At 42.5% G+C, this 16079-nt stretch overlaps 1 protein-coding gene across 4 annotated transcripts in view; it reads right to left on the minus strand.

Annotated features, from left to right (window-relative positions):
* Positions 1–2431: 2431 nt before the first annotated feature.
* The window catches only part of bahd1 (bromo adjacent homology domain containing 1), a 32735-nt gene continuing 19087 nt past the window's right edge, over positions 2432–16079 (minus strand). For all 4 annotated transcript variants that reach the window (XM_030391445.1, XM_030391443.1, XM_030391446.1 and 1 more), the window contains exons 2-7: positions 13170–14901; positions 9068–9477; positions 8616–8775; positions 8441–8520; positions 6522–6613; positions 2432–6260 (exon numbers count right to left, since the gene is read on the minus strand). In XM_030391445.1, coding sequence (XP_030247305.1) covers positions 6068–6260; positions 6522–6613; positions 8441–8520; positions 8616–8775; positions 9068–9477; positions 13170–14790 — 2556 coding nt within the window. In that variant the 5' untranslated portion in view covers positions 14791–14901 and the 3' untranslated portion in view covers positions 2432–6067. The remainder of the gene's footprint in view (positions 6261–6521; positions 6614–8440; positions 8521–8615; positions 8776–9067; positions 9478–13169; positions 14902–16079) is intronic.

A 16079-nucleotide genomic window follows, 5' to 3' on the forward strand; every position in this document is an offset into this window, starting at 1 on the left:
TGACTGAACTCTCGTATTTGTCAAGGTCACAAGAAAATCTCAACTGTGCACCAGTATGAATTATGCAACACGACTGCGCAGTTGTTCTGATGTCTACTCTCGACTGACAATTCTGCAATAGTGTTGAGGGTCAGTCTGACATGAAAAAAAAAAAAACAATTTACAGGCTTTCACTTTGTATTGTAGTGTATTCTTTTCTCTCTAAAGTCACAATGCTTCAAAAACACCTCCCGTGGAGTAACAGTTTTAACCTTGGGGGTGAACTGTGGGAAGATGGAAAAAACAAAATATTCAGTGAGTGTTTTGATGCTGTTATCAGAAAAAACAACAAATTAACATCATTTTTCATATCTTATACCACATTAGCAGAAAGTGTTGTCACATGTTTGATTATTCAGGGAAAAAAACAGCGCAAAAATGCCACAATAATCTGAAACCTTCTTAAAGGTGAAGCCACTTTGGCTGTAACTCAGAACTTATTTGTACAGAGGGCAGGTGATGTTTAAAAGACTGCAAAGTGTTGTAAAATTGGAATGAGTCAGTCTCGGGAAAACCTTGCAGGTGTGTGATTTGATAAATCCCATTTGAAGCCATTTCTTCACCTCTTCAGACGGTTCTGACACGTGAGAAAATCTTTTGTTGAGAGACTTAAATGGAAAAAGTATGTTTTTTTGGGGTTTTTTTTAAAAGTAGAATTAAAAGCAGAGCATGGTTCTTAACCTTAATATAACTGACCTTGCAGCTCTGTCAGATGGTGAGTGGTCTCACAGTAGTTGTTTCATGTTGCTGGACTGTGGAAATCTTTGTAAATGACTCAAACTACCCTGCTCCACTTCTCTCTGAATTGTTGCTTTTATGGTTCTGATACGGCTGTTTATCAGTTTTAGTTACCCTGGTAAACACACCGACCTCTTTGGCCACTTTCCCAGTCTGCTGATGCTCCCCTCCGCGTCACTCATCCTCCGGAAACCACTCTTCGCGGCCAGAGTGTCTCAGGCAGAGCAACGGTGCAGCTGTGAGAGCCGAGGAGGTTGGCGTGTTTACTGGGGAAACGGTATCACAATCTACTGTACCAGCTGCCGGCTGTTTGTTTACCAAACCAGCTGCATGAAAAACATATACACAGCTAATAATAATAATAATTGTTGTCTAATTTGCGGTGTTATTAAACAGCAAGAATCTGATTAATGAATCTATCAAAGAATACAGCAACCACAGAGTTGTGGGTACATAATGCTACTTTCCAGTTATCACCATATAGTTCATAGCTTACTGTTAATTGTTACACTTTTGTTTTTACTCAAGATCAGCATGGCACACATTTGAATTGAACTGGTAGGGAAGACATAGTATATATACATCTTGTACTGGTGGTAGCTGAAGAAAACAGGACCAGGACATTCAGAGGAGATAGCTGCAAGTCAGCCACACACTCACACTGCACTGCATGCACCGAGACACACTAGCGCACTTCTCCTGAATAACTTCAATTGAAGCAGCTGAACTTTTCTACTTATTCTCCACCCGCTTCGCTGTCACAGATGCGAATGATTTACCTACTCGTGTCATTTAAAAATCTCATAACCTGATTGAGAAGTGCCACAGGCCTCATACATATTCATCCGAGGCCTGATTATCGTGGATGATTTATGTCTCCTCGTGTCTGCTGTCAAGATGCTCACACTCTTGTTTCTTCCTGTCAGGATCTATGCAGCGTAACAGATAAATGGTGGTAATCATGTCAGGTGCGAAAAGATGAATGGATTACAAACGTGGAAACAAAGGGGAAGCGCGTGAGGCAATAAAAATGACACAGTGGTTTTGATTTATGTCGATAAAAAAAAATATTATTTTCTTTGCATTTTAAATCTAATCTAAATGCAAATTTATATGATTTTCCTTAAATCCACATTCCTTTCATGCAACAAAAGGTAAGTTCCTTTCATCGCACACACAGGCGACAGTTCATTGTCAAGAATCTATACATTTCTAATTGTCCTTACGAACAGACAATATACATTTGGCTGACTGATGCAGAGATGAGAACTAGATGTTGTAAGAATTGATTCAGTCATGATTACCTTAGGAGCTTGTCAAGCCTTATTAAGTTTGTAATATGTATAAAGCTCATCCTGCAAGCCTGTAATTAATTAATATTGACAGTCTTTCAAGTCCTGCATGAGCCCTTTGGGTAGAGCACACTGTCTGACACATCAATAATAATGTTATTTTGTCGAAAGCCTTTAAAATCTCAGCGTCCTGATCGCTGTGATGACTGTATTTGATCAAACCAATCAGGTATAAAAAAATTATTGGCCGACTGAGCCACCATGTGGACACCAACTATTACTACACCTCATCAACCTGCCAAGAGTAACAACATGCCAATTAAACCGAACACAAGCCATAAAAAAATTCTCCCAAACACATGTTCAAACTCATATATTATTTATTACAATTAAATATTTTTCTTATATTACAGAGGTCCATTTGAAACCATACAAATAATCTGTGCTGTGATTAATATTTCCAAGATATTTCCAAAAAAAACACCATGCAAAGAATAAGAACATAAAACTCACATCAGAGGAACCAAAGTTTAGGTTTTTGTACACCTGGGGATGAAATGAAATTCATGTTTTGATGCCTTCTCCGCTCTCTCGCTTTTTGGTGCAAACGTTTCCTTGTGGTGATTCAAGATCAGACCAGCGTCATCTGACAAAAAATGGAAGGCATTTGGAAGATGGGTAAAAAAACAACAGTAACTGCTCGTCCTTCTCTCGATGGGGGGAAAAAAAAACACTTGGAATATATATATATATATGGTCTTAATGGGAACAGGCACAGAGGACCAATTAAGACATAAGTATCACACATCTTGATTACACATAATTAGTTTGCTGAGTGATTCCTAAGGCCATAATGTGTGCTGTGTGTGGTCTCTAACTCTGATTCAGAACACCGAGGGGGATTTCAGATTGCAGGAACAAATCAAACCAAATGTGTTTTACCCAATTCTGCTTTGTCGTATTGTGCTGTGTAGGTTTTTACTGCTGTACATCCACCATCCACCATTATTCAAAAAGAAATTCAGTCAGTGGAGAGAGTCGGCTATATATCCTTTGGTTTTCTGAAAGAAGCAGAGTCTCTTATTTTTCCATTTTAGCGAATTAACTAAAAATTATTAATAATTATAATATTAATCTGAGCAGCCTTGCTCCAGTCGAATGTCGAACATTAATCCATTAGTTAATTATAGGATATTTCTGCAAAAATAAACACACAAAATGTATCTGCCCCGACTTGTAAGGTGGCTCTGAGAAGTTTCATTTTTTCATAGACAATGTGCTAATTAGGGAGCTTTACAGGTGCTGGATTGTGGATTTTGTTGCCTTTTCCGACAGAGCCAGATTTCCCCCTGCAGTCTTTATACTAAACTAGGATAATCCGCTGCAGCGTGAAGGTACAAGCGTGGTGTCAATCTTTTCGTTTAACTCTCCACAAGAAAGTAATTGAGCATATTTCACAAAATTTTGAGCGTTGGTTGTCATTTTGAATTGAATCACGCGTCGCCAGACTCTCGTCGACGGACCTGCGATGCATCTCCAGTGTCTAGGAATCTGGATCAGCACACTAAAAAAGCTTCATTACCCAAGGTCTGATATCGGTGCACATTTCTAAATGAAAGGCTGGGAATGTTCTCTAAGGCAGCAAGATCAAGGGCACAGGCTAATGGCAAGGTTAGGTTTAAATCATCGCAAAACTCAGCATTTAAAAGGTGAAGAGGCAAAAGCTTTATCATCTGCGGCGTGACAGGAGAATGACAGGGAGCTGGGAGAGGCCAAGATGCGGTTTGGTCCTGCAGGTTAAGCATTTCTGGTCACATGTTTGCAGGTGTCCTTCAAAAAACTGTATCTAAGATCCTTCCAAATACTCCAAATGTGTCCCCTGGGGGACTTCAACATCTCAACACAACATTTAGTAGGTTCGTATTGGGCAAGCAAGCTCAATCGGTTACAGAAATACTATCGCGAATGACTCACACACTTTTCATCTTAGACAGTGCAGCTAAGAAGGGGAGACAGCCTCGACCTCCTCTCTAAAACAGGAATGAAAGCCACTCATCTAAAAACTCTATTCGTTAAAAGTATCTTTTGAAAATAAATTATATTTTCTCAGTACAGAAATAAATACATATCTTCTCTCAAACATAGGAATGAATCATCATCACAGAATCTAAATGCTACACTGAATACATTACTCACCGTCTCATCGGTGAACAAACAAGAATATAGGTGACTAACTGATGCCATCTGCCATGAACAGACACTCATCCAGATATATAAATGCAAATATACAGTTAGCTGACGCCGGATGTCAAATCACACCTCCGGCGAAACAGCTTTGAGAAAGTAAAATATTCCTAAGCATTGGCATAACAGTAAGCCCCTCAATGCTGGGCTCACTGGACATCACACCGCGAAAAATCAAATCAACTGAACTGTGCTATCTTTGTAGAGTGCAGGTCAGTGCGGAATTGTGAAAGTCACCGCTGAGGGGAATTTCAGCATTACAGATATGACATAGAAGTTGTAATTCTCTCAGGAAGTCACGAGAGACACAGCCACGCCCACATTTCATTGTTTGCTGTGCGTGTAATTAATCAGTGGTTAAAAAAAAAAAAGTTAAACTGGATTCAATCAAACCTTCTGATCAAAAACCCCCCCACAGTTTCATGATAATGGAAATGTTAAAGGGACAGTTCACACCGAGATCAAAAACTTTATATGACTTTCTATTAAATATATTTCCTCTGACCTGTAGTGCTATTAATCCATCGTGATTGTTTCGGTTTGGAGTTGTTGAGACATCGGTTGCAGAGACGTCTGCCTTCTCTCTAATACAATGGAACTTGATGACTTGTGGTGCTCAGAGCGCCAAATAAATACATTCCAAAAACTCAACTGCAATGGATTAATAGCGCTACAGGTCAGAGGAAAATATCTATTTCGGATTTTGGGGTAAACTGTCCCTCTAAATAATAATAACTGTTTAAAAATCGGAGAATACACTAATCTGCTTTCTCGCAAAGATTTAGATAAGAACATCAATACCCCTCTGTTGTCTAAATATGTAGCTGAAGCCAGCCGCCGGTTAGCTTCGTTTAGAACAAAAGTCTGGTCTTTGTGCTTACCTAAGCTGAACTATGTTACGATAAAGCTAAGCTATGCTAGCCCAGCCCTGTCCAAAGCCAGTGAAAAAAGCTAACTTCTGAAAACCCTTTCCCTTTGTTTCCAATCTGTATGCTAAGCTGAACTAACTGCTGGCTGGCAGTAGCTTCATATTCAACAGACAGACTTGAGTGTAGTATAAATCTAATCATCTGACCCTCAAGCTAGAAAGTGTGAAAGCAAATTTCCCAAATAACAACACGAGAGCTCTTCTGGAAGACCTCCGGTCTGCAGTGCCTCGTAGAAAACTGAGCAACTGCAAATTACTGAGAAGCCAAATGACAAATACGATTAAATCTCCAGTCACTCCGAAACCTCTTTGCTTCTCGTCTCTTTTCAGGAACTGATGTGGCACGATATGCATCAAATTTTCTTTAGCCATGGCGCATCATCGAGACACATTGTGTGTCTGATATCTGTCAGGCAGACAGTAATTCACATGTAACATCAACTTCTCTTCGTATCTATCAAATGTCACATTTTCTAAGAGCTACAGTAGCATTTTCTACAGCAGAGTACGTTCAGGTTCTTCACACAGCCGCTACGACACCAGAGAGCCATGTATGATAAAGACCATTTACACTGCCATAATAACTCTTATACAATATGTCAGACCATTACGTGTACTAAATAAATGTGTGGATGTAAGTATGAACAAGAGAGTTCAGAAAACAAAATCATCAAAGAACAGCTCATCTCTCATCCTTCATCCTGAACTTCCAGTTCCTCTCACACAGGCAGCAGGTAGGTGCGTAGCTAATTAAAGTCGTGGAGGATGAAACCAGAGTAACATTATCTCACGTCCCATAGCGTCACGTGTTGCGCCCCGCCAGATGCTACTGCAGGTTCTTGAGGAGGCGTCCGTAGCGGAAGTCATAGACGTGTCGACAGAAAAACACCAGCTCCGGGTCGACGTCATCGGGCACACAGTGGTGGGTGGGCATGGCGCTGCCAACAACGGGTGGCACCACGAGGGAGGCGGCACTGTCACGTACGCCGTCCCTACGGCGTTTCACCAAGGCACAAAATCTGCAGAAAGAACATCAAACTCAATCAACAACCAAAGCGTCTGAGAACTGAGGAAACCTGCTCGCTTTTCATGTTTTTTTTCATGTTTTTTAGTTAATCCAGTGGGTGCTTGAGAAAACGCTTCAAAAAGGAGCGCTGTCGACTTTCCTCAGCAGGTACCATGTAATCTTTCAAAAGCAATATGTTTTTTCGTGCAGGAGAAATGCTTCAAATAAATATGCTAAAGCCACAATGAAAGGTAAAAATGCATTTCTCTCTTACCGGCAATACTGTGCCAATGTTAGGACATAGCATTTGTCTTCAATACAGGCCACACTGTTCACATCCTGGTGACGAGATGCAAAGACCTCGTTCTGGAGAGAAGAAAGTTATTTGTTAAAAAAAAAAAAACCCTGCCTTTCACCAAGGGCTCAAAATTAAACATTTGATCCTCTAAAGCCTTCACAGTCACTCTCATGTACACAGGGGCTTTAAAAGACAACATCTGTACGTTTCACTGAACGCGATCACCTTCACTTCCAGATGTGAAGACAGATTCACAGGAGAAAGATACTGCTGCTGTGCTAATGCTTTCACACTGGTGCCACGACGCTTTTGTTGTTTGTTAGCGCAGCTGAGAAACGACAGTCTTCATGCGGTTTATTGTTTCTGGAGATTTAATAAAGTGCAACTTGTTCCTCTGGGAGATGACTGACAACAGGAAGCAGGCGCAACAGAAGCCGCTGCTCAACATGTGTGCCCGCCCGTGTGTGTTTGTTCAGTCGCTCCCGTCTCTTTCAGACACATTTCTCTGTTGCTGGTTTAAGCCAAAATCTTAGAAGTCTGCTCTTGAACTGTAGTTTTCCTTTTGAGGCAAACACATGGTGTATAAATAGGAACAATTGGAAGGCCGAGCTAAATGGAAAGAGGCGTGAACATTTCTGTGTTGCAAAATGATCCCGCAATTAAAGTGTTTTCTTCGACGAGAGGAAATAAGAAAGCGAAAAAGTCACAACAATGAGCCAGGGTATGAGGAAATCATGTTAAAGATCAGGCTGAAAAACCATCCAACGTGACTATAATTTCCTTATATGGAGGCACTTTGGATTGTATTGCGAGGATTATAACACGGACACTTACCAACAGATTTGTTTGTTGTCAATAAATCTCATGAAAAGTCCAAAACCAACAATGCTTAATCATTTTCTCAGTACCTTCCAACTTTTTTTCCTACTGTAAATCTTTCAAATCATAAATATATAGTTTCATTTGGAAAAAGAGATTAGTTTAAATAGGAGTGATTATTGGCAGATAGTGTAATTAGGCCATGTGCGGACTTTTTTCAGCTGTGGATTAATACGCATTTGTCACTCTGGTAGAGTACTGACAACAGCAGGACTGTGTGTGTGTGTGTGTGTGTGTGTGTGTGTGTGTGTGTGTGTGTGTGTGTGTGTGTGTGTGTGGGATTGGCTCAAAATATCTTAGGGGCCATGTCTATGATAATGAAGGGGCATGTCACCCAGAGGAGCCGTGTGGATTGTTGTTCCTAACAGTATCTGGACAACAATGGAGGTTAATGACACAGAAGAATAAGCAATAGCAGCCTTTGTATACACAGTTGGTACTTGTGAACGGGGATCAGTGAGAGGTTGGCTTTGGTCTACCTATGGGATTTTTTGACAATAATTAATATCATAATAATGTCAGCCTTAACGTTTAAAATGTCAGCCAGTTTTAAAAGTCACTTCATAACTGATGGTTATGTATCCCAAGTCTAAAATACCCTTTCTTTCTCAGCTTAGGATGACATTTAAGAGTTTTGATATCACAGAAACATGTTTGATAACTGCATGTTAGAAAACATCCTATTTTATCTTAGGACACACCCTGAATCGCCAACCTGAATACTAAATCAGGATTGCGAAGAGCCTAAATTTAAAGTGATGGCAAAATATGGCAGCACTGATGTTATCGTGGCAAACCAGATTTTTTAACTTTCCAGCAGAACTCACCAAATATCCTCTCCTCGACTGAGGCAAATAATGCCTCTGACTCATCAAAGCTAAAACCAAGTGACTTTGATTGTCCATTGTAACAAGCTAGCTAGCCACAGACAAGCTATTTTTCTACAATGATGTCATGGTATTCGATTCTGTTTGGCCGACCACTCAGAAACCAGATCAAAAGGATGTGCTTCTCACCTCACAATGTATATCGGGGTTGCGCCCCCCCTGTGTGTGTTCTGGACGGTAGTACCAAAACAAACTCATCATCAGCTCTCCTGAAGAAGAGACAGAGAAAAAAATAAACATGTGGTTCACTTCAGCTCTGGAGCCTGTTACTATCATATCAATTGTGCAGAGCGATGTGTCCTACCTGATTCTGGCTCTTCCCACAGAGCGGAGATCTTGGCCACGTAAGGCAGAGACTTCTTCCTAGGTCCAGATTTCAGCAGAACAGTGTCTCTGACCCGGATCAGATCCCCGTCCCTCTGGACTCCCTCGTAACACCTTCTCAGCACCAGAGCCTCCTCTTCCTGGGAACAAAGGCAGCAGAAATACTGACTCCTCAAGCAGCCATGAAACTGATAAGCTGTGAGAAGCTGTGGAGTAAAGAGCTCTAGGGTGTGATTTTAATGACTTCTGCGTCTTAGGAGAAATGTGGATAGTCGGGTGTTTGGATGAAACTCAAAAAACAGTGACAAGCATGTGATACATCATCCCAAACTCTCTCTGGACACCTGGGTTCAATAAATTACACCATATTTAATTACAAGCGGCACCCTCGTGGTTGCATCACAACGCACCAGCACGACTTTCTCTACGTACCACTGAGAAAACCTCCTTCTGAAAGGGCAGGCCGACTGGCTGCCAGCCGTTGGTGGTTTTTTGGCGGCTGTTCTTCGGCTGCTTGGCAACCGTTCGCTCTACGACACTGGCAGACCCGAGCTTCTGTTTCTTGTCCCTGTTGAGAGGGCAGACAGCCGAGCTGATGCTGCCGGTGCCGCGCGCGCCAGACCTCGACCCGCTGGGCGACTTGGCACTCTGCGGACACTCCTTCGCCACCTGCAGCGGAGGCTGTGGTTGGCTGGGGTCGGACAGCGGAGTCTGAATGTGGGGCACTGATTGGCCGGCTGGAGGCACAGTGGGAATGGGGCAGCCAGTGAGGACTCTGGGGCTGGGACAGATGGGGATGGAGGAGGGACTGTGATGGTCATTGAGTGTTGATGAGTAGTCGTCTGAGGAAGGAACAGAACAGATAATGAGGTAGAGTGGCAGCGAACATACACAGTCCTTAAAGGAGCAGCGACAGTGATCAACCATCTTTAACAAGGTTACATAATGGAGACATGAACGACACTCAGTTGTTATAAGTTCTGCTGAAGCTGCAGAAAAAAACAAACAGAGCCTCAATTAAGGTCAATTATAGCCTTAAACGGAGCAGCCACACACAGACAAAAAAACACACACACACACACACACTAGACATCCCTTTAAAGCTGACAGGGATAAACACTGGCACCAACTGTGTGAAGTAATAGCAGGTTGTGCACACTCCCATGACATAGCTGTGCTGTTGACATTAAGATGAAATCCTGATACACTGTTTTGAGCGTGATCTCACAGCTCCCTGGATCCAAACAGCAGCAATTCTTTAGCCATCTGAACCATTAACAAATATAGGTTAGGTATAGTATATAATATAGACTATATTACTAGATGCATCCACCACACTCATAGGTGTGTATCTAATAAGTTAAGATTTTAAGCACAAAACCGTTGATGAACAAATAAAATCTGATGCGTTGTTACAGATTCAACTGTACTTAACGTTAAGACGCTGCTTACACTGTATTGATAACCCAGTGGACAGGCATGGGTAGTAATAGATTACACATTTACATAAATAACAACTGTATATATGTTCTATATTGTTGTAGCATGAAGGAATGACAAATGTTAATTTTTTTGTTTTGCACCCTTGGATTCTGTTCTCCAGGTGAACCAGCAGCATCCAAGATGTTGTCCAATAAATAAAGTGTAATTTGACTTGATCAAATATAAATGCTGTATATTCAAAATGCATTTTATTTTAAAATGCTTGATATGTTTAGAGAAAAAAAACAAACATATATATATATTTGCGGATATTACATTTTTGCAGCTGCATCCATTTTTTAGTATAAGGTGCAATACTTTCAATCTTTTATTCTGAAGTAATCTGAAGAGTATTTAGATTTTTTTTTTTTTTTGGTCATCCAATGGATTCTGCTACCAATTGAGGAAATTGACACGTAATTTGTTTTCAGTAATTGACTTCATTTCAATCTGACCCACCCCTGCCATCTAATGCTTTAATTCCATTTTGCTGCTAATACTTTTGTACTTTTACTCGTAAATGGAGCATTTCAAAACTGTATGCTGTAACCTTTACTACTGTATTACTCAAAAACATAATTCAACATTTACTATTAGAGGCATTTATACAATAGAAAAATAGTTGGAAACAATTTATATTTTACTCGGGACAAGCATTTGCATTATGCTCAATTAGAATCAACTAAGATGCAGTCAGCCCTGACTAGTGAAGTATTTTGTTATCATTTTTACCCTGCATCTCGAGCAGAATGTTTCCAGTGAACAGCTGAAAAGAAGAGTATGGACGATGGACTCAACAGCTTAAGTGGCCAGATTTAGGAAAAAGACAGAGCCGCACGCACATTTGGTAAGCTGTGGCCAAATGTGGTGATTACACAACAGAGTACAACAGATCCATAAAGATACTGAACTGACTCTGTAATATTAGTGGCAACAATATCATGTGAAGTTTCGCAGTGCCCCTGGTTGTATTGGTTACATTTGATTTGATTTATGAAAGGATGAACGTTCATTCTCTTCTGTTACATGGTGTTGCTTTAGGTAAATGATGTGAATACCTCTGCAACTGCTGCATATGAACATTTCTATCATTATCTTATTTCAGCCGCACGCCCACACGGGGGTTTTCACGGCTAATTAGACCTCTGCATGGGCGTTTGTCGGGTGGAGACTCGCTGTGAATGACATGATGTCGCTGAAGTCCATGTGCGAGTCGTTTCGCCCCAACAGGTGCTACAGAATGAACGGGAGAGCGAGGGAGATGTCAGTCAAGCCTGATCTGTGCTGAGAGGAGAGCCTCATCAGGCACGGAAAAGTGGAAACGCCTGTGTGGGAGGACAACAGGTCTTTTCACCATAAGATGTTTTGACTCGTCAGGGCAGGAGGAGCACAGGCGTCGCTAACGACATTAACAATGGATCTGCTCTATTCTAGTGTCCTAGATGCAGGATAAAAAGAGAAGCAGCTAAATGGAATTCAGCCGTCATTAATTCTACTTTTCACACCTGTGACATGTCATAACGCCTGCCATGAAAAGGGACTATTTGTGAAGAACTCCGCTGAGATGAAGGCTGTCGGTGCTATTGTAGACAAGAGTCTCAACCCTCCTCACAGCCTGACCTGATTTTGGGGAGGGAGGGAGAGAGCGAGAGAGAGAGCGAGAGAGAGAGAGAGAGAGAGAGCGAGAGAGAGAGAGAGAGAGAGAGAGAGAGAGAGCGAGAGAGAGAGAGCAGCTGAGGTGCGGCAGTACTCTGGTGTGTGTTCATGTGCTATTAGTGTTGTTTTGAGGTCACGTTCAGGTGTTTTTAACCACACATTTGCACATTCAGGCAGACTCACACACTCACACACACTCTAACGTCCACACACACTCACACACACACACACAGACACACACACACACACACACACACCACAAAGAGTTTTCCTGTTCTGCCTCATGTCTCTGACTCGAACGCAATCACTAACTGTTGACACTGAAGCTCATACAATCAGCTCATTAGGTTTCAGCTGCACAGGCCTTGTATTCACTGTCCAGCAGCTTGTATTCAAACTTAGACAAAAGAGGTCTTGCCCTTTATCTGATATTTTTTTTTTGTTACCTCCCACTCAAGTGACATTCCAAAACGGGAGATTTAAAAAAGCCCAACAATAATAGCTATTCTCAGCACATTGTGCCGCTTTGGCAGCCGGATTTGGAGGGGAGCACCGCACGCAAAATAAGATTATAACTATAGTGCGCACATGAATGTTGAATACTTCATTAGGAAGTCTGACTGTCTTACTTAAAGGGGTTGACGGTTCTACACGTGAAATTCGGCAACTTTAGTTTCTTTTGTGGCTCTGCGGGGAGCTCCCTATAGTCGGTGAAAATCCCTTTGATAATGTCACTGAATGACACAAAATTGCTGGAGTGACCTTTTAATCAGCACTCCATGATGTCTGGTCTTCACCATCTCGCACCACTGCATGTATATTGACTTACTTTATTACAAAAACAAGTTTTTTTCTTTGAGGACATTGAGGTTTTTTCGGATTCATAGTCTGGATGTGTTGAAGTATCCTCTTCTGTCACAGCCTTTTTGTATGTTATCTGCATAGAAACTTATTTATTATTTCACCGAGTTATTATTATTATTATGTAGCTATGAAGGCCCTGTTGTAATGCAAGGAATTATAATTCTATCTCATTTTTGCCCATTGATACGCGTACTTGCAAATAAGCTGATGTGACTGAAAGCTTCAGAAAAAAAAGCAAATAAGTGGACACTGTGGTACAAACTCTTTGTCAAGCCACCATAACCACGGTCGTACCTTTAAGCTCAAAATGACATCACTGCCTCACATCCTTTGACTGTTCAAAAATCAGAGACAAAGACATGATGGACACTCTCCTGTCCTCTTGTCTTACATCAGTGTTGTTACATAAGCGCGGCCGTGACAGATACCTGTGCATTAACTCATCCTGTTGAAATCTTCAGGAACAACACTGACACACTGCTGATGCGTGTCAGGATATGAACCTACTAACGTCGATCATGTGTCTGCTCACCTCTTTTGATGCCGTGGTTACATGCGGTGCAGTCTGTGGGGCTGAAGGAGCACCCTCCTCTGGCGATGGCTGGAATCACACTGGTGTAGGAAGAGTAGCCCTTGATCCTGCAGGGCTCTCCGTAGCACGCCTCCACTGAGGTGCAGCAGTACACTGGATGGCTAATCCCTGAGGGCTGCGGACTGGTGCTCGGGAGCAGCTTGGCTCTCTTGCCGCTTCTTGGGCATAACGTGAGGGGTGATATGGGGGAGGGGGAGTTGTCCGGGTGGCTGAAGTGAACGTAGTAGCCGGGGAAGCAGGTGTACGTGTGCGGGCTGATGGTTATGGCTGCTGGGTGGGTGGCCTGAAGATGGTGGTGATGATGATGGTGGTGGTGATGGTGGTGGTGGAACACCTCGGACAGTGAGCCATCCTCCGGTTCCTTGAAGGTCTTGTCATCCAGGAAGAGGGCGAGTCTGTGACAGTACTCGACGCACCTCTCCTGGGAGCAGCAGTAGCAGGAGGACACCTCGGCCTCCACCTGCTCCTCTTTGATTGTTTTCAACGGGAACCCCAGCGAAGAGCCTCGGTGGAGCGAATGTTTGAGACAATCCTCTCCTCCCGCGTCGCCCTTCCACTCCGGGTCCAGAGCCTCGCTTTTACACAAACTACAGCAGCCCCGGATGGTCGAGCCCGGCTGGGAATGAACCGGCTCCTCTGTACCCTGTTTTCTGTGCTTCAGTTGGTCCTCGTGTTTGGGACGTGTTCGTCTTTTGGTCAGCGTCGTTTCTCCACACGCCAGCTTCCTGCTTGTCTCATCCTGAGTCGTAGCTGCTGCTTCACCTCCACTATCCGGCTTGGGCTCCGTCTTCTTTTGCCGTTTGGGTCCATACACAGCACTGGTGAGCTTGAGCAGCGTCGCAGCAGTGAGGCCGGCCTGGCGTCGGGGCGTCGGCGCAAACAAAGCACACCAGTCGATTTCTTGAGCCTCCACTGCTGACCGCCTCTGTTTTTTAGGTCTTTCTTTTGGGTCTGCTTTCCCATCTGAAGGAACCTTTTTGGTTTTCTGACCTCTATGTTCAGTTTTAGCTGGATCTTCATTAGCAGGCTGCAGCTTCTTTGAGAGATTTGACGTGAGAGAGTCGTCTCTGTAGAGCAGCAGGCTGTTGACAGCCTCCGCATTCAGAGATGCCATTCTCCGTCTGCGGGGCTCAAAGACAGGTGTGGGAAACATGAGTAAGGCGTCAGATTGGTTGATTTTTGGTTCCGGTGCTTTCTGATTGGCTGTGGAAGTTTTCTTAAATCCAGATTTGGTCCGTCTTTGAATGGAGCTGGATTGCAGCTTCTTTTTGACTTTTATTCTCTTTTGTTTCCCCGTTTTTGGTGTGTCCTTTTCCTTACCCACGTCTCCTTTCTCCTCCAGACGGGTGAGCAGGACGCAGCAGTCCAGTGCCTCTGAATCACCCGCTGCCAGCGTCTTCTTCCTGTGTCGGTGTGACTCTTTCTTATCCTTCTTCTTCTTTCCTCTCATCTCATTCTTTCTCTCCTTCCCTTTTGTCGCACCACCTCCTTTGCCCTTGCCTCCCTTCTCCTTTAGGGGCTTCCTGCATTTCACAGGCTGGCTCCGCTGAGCTTTCACCATGGTCTCAGCATCCGCAGGAAGATCCACCTTCTTCTCTTCATCCACAGGGTCGTACGATGGTGGTTTTGAGCTCAGAGAGACCCTGCAGTGAGCATCATCATGGATCAGCACCTAGGTCCATGGGGAGACACAGATCATACAATTAAGTTTAAAGCTTATGCCACAGAGACGCTCACAAAGCTCTGCTAATTAAGTCTTTAACACATTCATTTCCTACAAATTCTTCACAATAGAAGTCCCCTGTTGTTTTGTTATTTAAAGCGTTTAACTATGAAGCATCAAAATCAGAAACTTCTGTTTTTTCACCAGCAACAACTGCTGCAAAGCTGAAAGCAAACACGATGAAACAGTAAAATAAAGTCAAGAGGATACCTGAAAGTAAAAGCGGGGACGTAGGAGAGAAACTTCGAAACACAGAGGTTACAAAAGTACAGGGAGCTGAGCACGCAGACACTTTGAAAAACACCTTTGTCTCTGGTCTCTTGCACAGACATGAGTGGAACCTTGCAACACAGGCTCTCTTTGAGGGGGAGAGGGGAGTTGTGGAGCATTACCACAACCTGTTCGGAGGCGGCGTGGAAATCTCCGCAAAAGCACTTCATAAATTCTATGACAAAATCAAATATCAAGAAACTTTCAACCAAATAACTCAATATGGATTATAGCGACAATATGATTTTTAACACAGCGAGATTTTTGATAAATAGTCACCTGTAATGTGGATTTAATGACTAAGAGGGGAAAGGCAAGTATTAGATCAAGCAGATCAGCCTGGTGAGTTCAGAATATTTCATCACTTTACTGTAATACAGTGTTTCAAACCAGGAAAAGACACTGTAACACTTAATCCACTTCAGGATTAAACAATGTCCAAAATCTAAGATGACACATAGCCTCGTATCACGATAATGATGATATGGATATTTTGCCCGGCCATAAAACAGCCCAGTAGACTTCTTTCTTATAGAATCCGACAGTGACTTCATGTAACAGACTGGATCTTTTGATGAATAATTAAAAACAACCGGTTTTACTTTCTTAGGTTTCTGTCAATTTCCAGACTACTTAGACAACCTTTCTCGCTAACATGTTAACCACACTGCTCCGACAGGATGGAGAAGAAAATGAAATAAAAGAGCACATTTTGTTATTTTAAGTTAAAGCCAGAGGCTTAAAAAACTCCAACCTCTTACACTTTAAAACACTTTGATCATGATATATTAATTAATTTTGCTGTAAAAAATGATTGCCTTTTTGTCCTTTGTACGGAAAACAACCATTTTCAGGTC

The sequence above is a fragment of the Sparus aurata genome, chromosome 16 (assembly GCF_900880675.1).
Source record: "Sparus aurata chromosome 16, fSpaAur1.1, whole genome shotgun sequence".
In the NCBI taxonomy this organism is placed as follows: Eukaryota; Metazoa; Chordata; class Actinopteri; order Spariformes; family Sparidae; genus Sparus; species Sparus aurata.